Consider the following 1,938-nt stretch of genomic DNA (forward strand, 5'->3'; position numbering starts at 1 on the left):
TGGATGCCATGTGACCAGCTGTTTCCTGCCTGTGGATGCCATGTGACCAGCTGTTTCCTGCCTGTGGATGCCATGTGACCAGCTGTTTCCTGCCTATGGATGCCATGAGACCAGCTGCTTCCTGCTGCTATGACATCCCCACCATGCAAGCTGTGAGCCAAGATGGAACTTCCCTTCCTTAACCTTCTGGATAGCCTTTGTCTGTCCATGCAACAAAAAGCAAAAGTCTACCTCCTTTTACTTACGCCTCTTTGTAGAACAGCATGAATCCCAGGAGATCTCGGAAGTCGGGGGGCCAGTAGGGCTCCCACCTCAACAGGATCTTGTCAAAAGATGTCCGAATGAAAGAAAATTTAAGCAATTCATTTTCACCTAGAAATGTTCAAGAGGAAAAAAAAAAAAGTCAGGCAATCGGAATATTGAATAGTTAGTTTCAGGCCAAAGTATTCAACCTCCTCCTGCCTCTTTGGGAAGAGAGGTGGGATTGAAGGATGGCAGGAGTCCTATTCCCATCTTGTTGCTGTGATAAAATATCATAAGAAAAAGCAACTAAAGGGAGGAAGAGTTTGTTTGGCTTACAGTTACAGGTCAGATTATCACTTCAGGGAAATGAAGGCAGGAAGTCAAGCCATTAGTCATTTCTCATCATCCACAGTCAACAGCAGAGAAAAATGATGCATGGATGATGCCTGCTTCCTACTTTTACTTAGCTAGCTTTCTCCACTCTCATGTTGTTCAAGATCCAGGCCATGGAATGGCTCATCTCATTTCAACTAACAATCAAAACCAAAGCCAAGCCAGCCACGTGTACTTGGTGAGCTCTGGGCCAGCAAGAAACCCCCAAAAGAATCAATCATCAACCAAGAAAATGCTCCCCAGGTATGTCTACAGGCCAGTCTGATCTGGGAAAATCTTCAATTAAGATTCTCTTTCCATGTGATTCTAGATTGTATTGACAATTAAAACGGGGGCGGGGGCTGCTACTGCTTACATGTGTCTCATCCACATAAGCAGAGGACTGGTCTTGCTGAGTTTGAAAGGTGGGGAATCAGCAGATAACTACGTATTGAAGACTCAGCTGAATATCACGCTCAACTAAATCCTGGATGACTCACGCCCATGTAAAAAGGACAACTAATCAGCCACTTTTAAACAAAGGGGTGGTATGGTTTATGTGTGTGTATGTATACATGTGTATGCATGTCCACGTATGTGCAGGTGTGATGGCTAATCTTGGTCAACAACTTGACACATCTGGGAAGAGAGAACCTTAATTGAAAAGCTTTCTCCATCAGATTGGCCTGTGGTCATGTCTGTGAAGCATTTTTTTTTTTTTTTAATCGATAATAGATGTAGGAAGGTCCCAGCCTACCATGGGCAGTGCCATGCCTGGGTAGGTGGCCCTGGGCTATATAAGAACAGTAGCTAACCATAAACAGTATTCTTCCATGATCACTGCTTCAGTCCCTGCCTCCAGGTTTCTGCCTTAAGTTTTTGCTCTGAGCCCCCTAAATGATGCATTGTGATCTGGAAATGTAAGAGAAAATAAATGCTTTCGCCCCCAAGTTGCTTTGAATGACAGCAACAGAACTGAACCATTTTTCAAATCCCAAACATCATCTTGTTGCTTCCCAGGTGATAGAGACTGCTGCATCTCCTTCTTCAGCCTTGATGCTCTGAGCATGAGTCTTATGATTATGGGACATAAAACACTGTACTTTGTGGAACTGGCTCAGATAAGATACTGAAAGCCTGCCTCTGGCCATCGAGAAAGACAGTTTACTTGGTGAATACTCCAAGAATGTGAATGCTCAGGTGTAAGCCTGGGGATCTGAGTTCTGTTCACAGAACCTATGTTTAGAAGGAGGAGGAAAAGGAGGAGGAGAGGAGAGGGAAGGAAGAAAAGGAAGAGAGGAGGGGGAGGGGAGAGAGGGGGGA

The 1,938-nt window shown here is 44.7% G+C and overlaps 1 protein-coding gene across 3 annotated transcripts in view; it reads right to left on the minus strand.

The window, feature by feature from the left end:
* Insr (insulin receptor) overlaps positions 1-1,938 on the minus strand; it is a 128,871-nt gene that overhangs the window by 44,028 nt on the left and 82,905 nt on the right. For all 3 annotated transcript variants that reach the window (XM_021218779.2, XM_029532315.1, XM_021218778.2), the window contains exon 7: positions 246-372. In XM_021218779.2, coding sequence (XP_021074438.1) covers positions 246-372 — 127 coding nt within the window. The remainder of the gene's footprint in view (positions 1-245; positions 373-1,938) is intronic.

This window comes from Mus pahari, chromosome 19 (genome assembly GCF_900095145.1).
Source record: "Mus pahari chromosome 19, PAHARI_EIJ_v1.1, whole genome shotgun sequence".
NCBI lineage: Eukaryota > Metazoa > Chordata > Mammalia > Rodentia > Muridae > Mus > Mus pahari.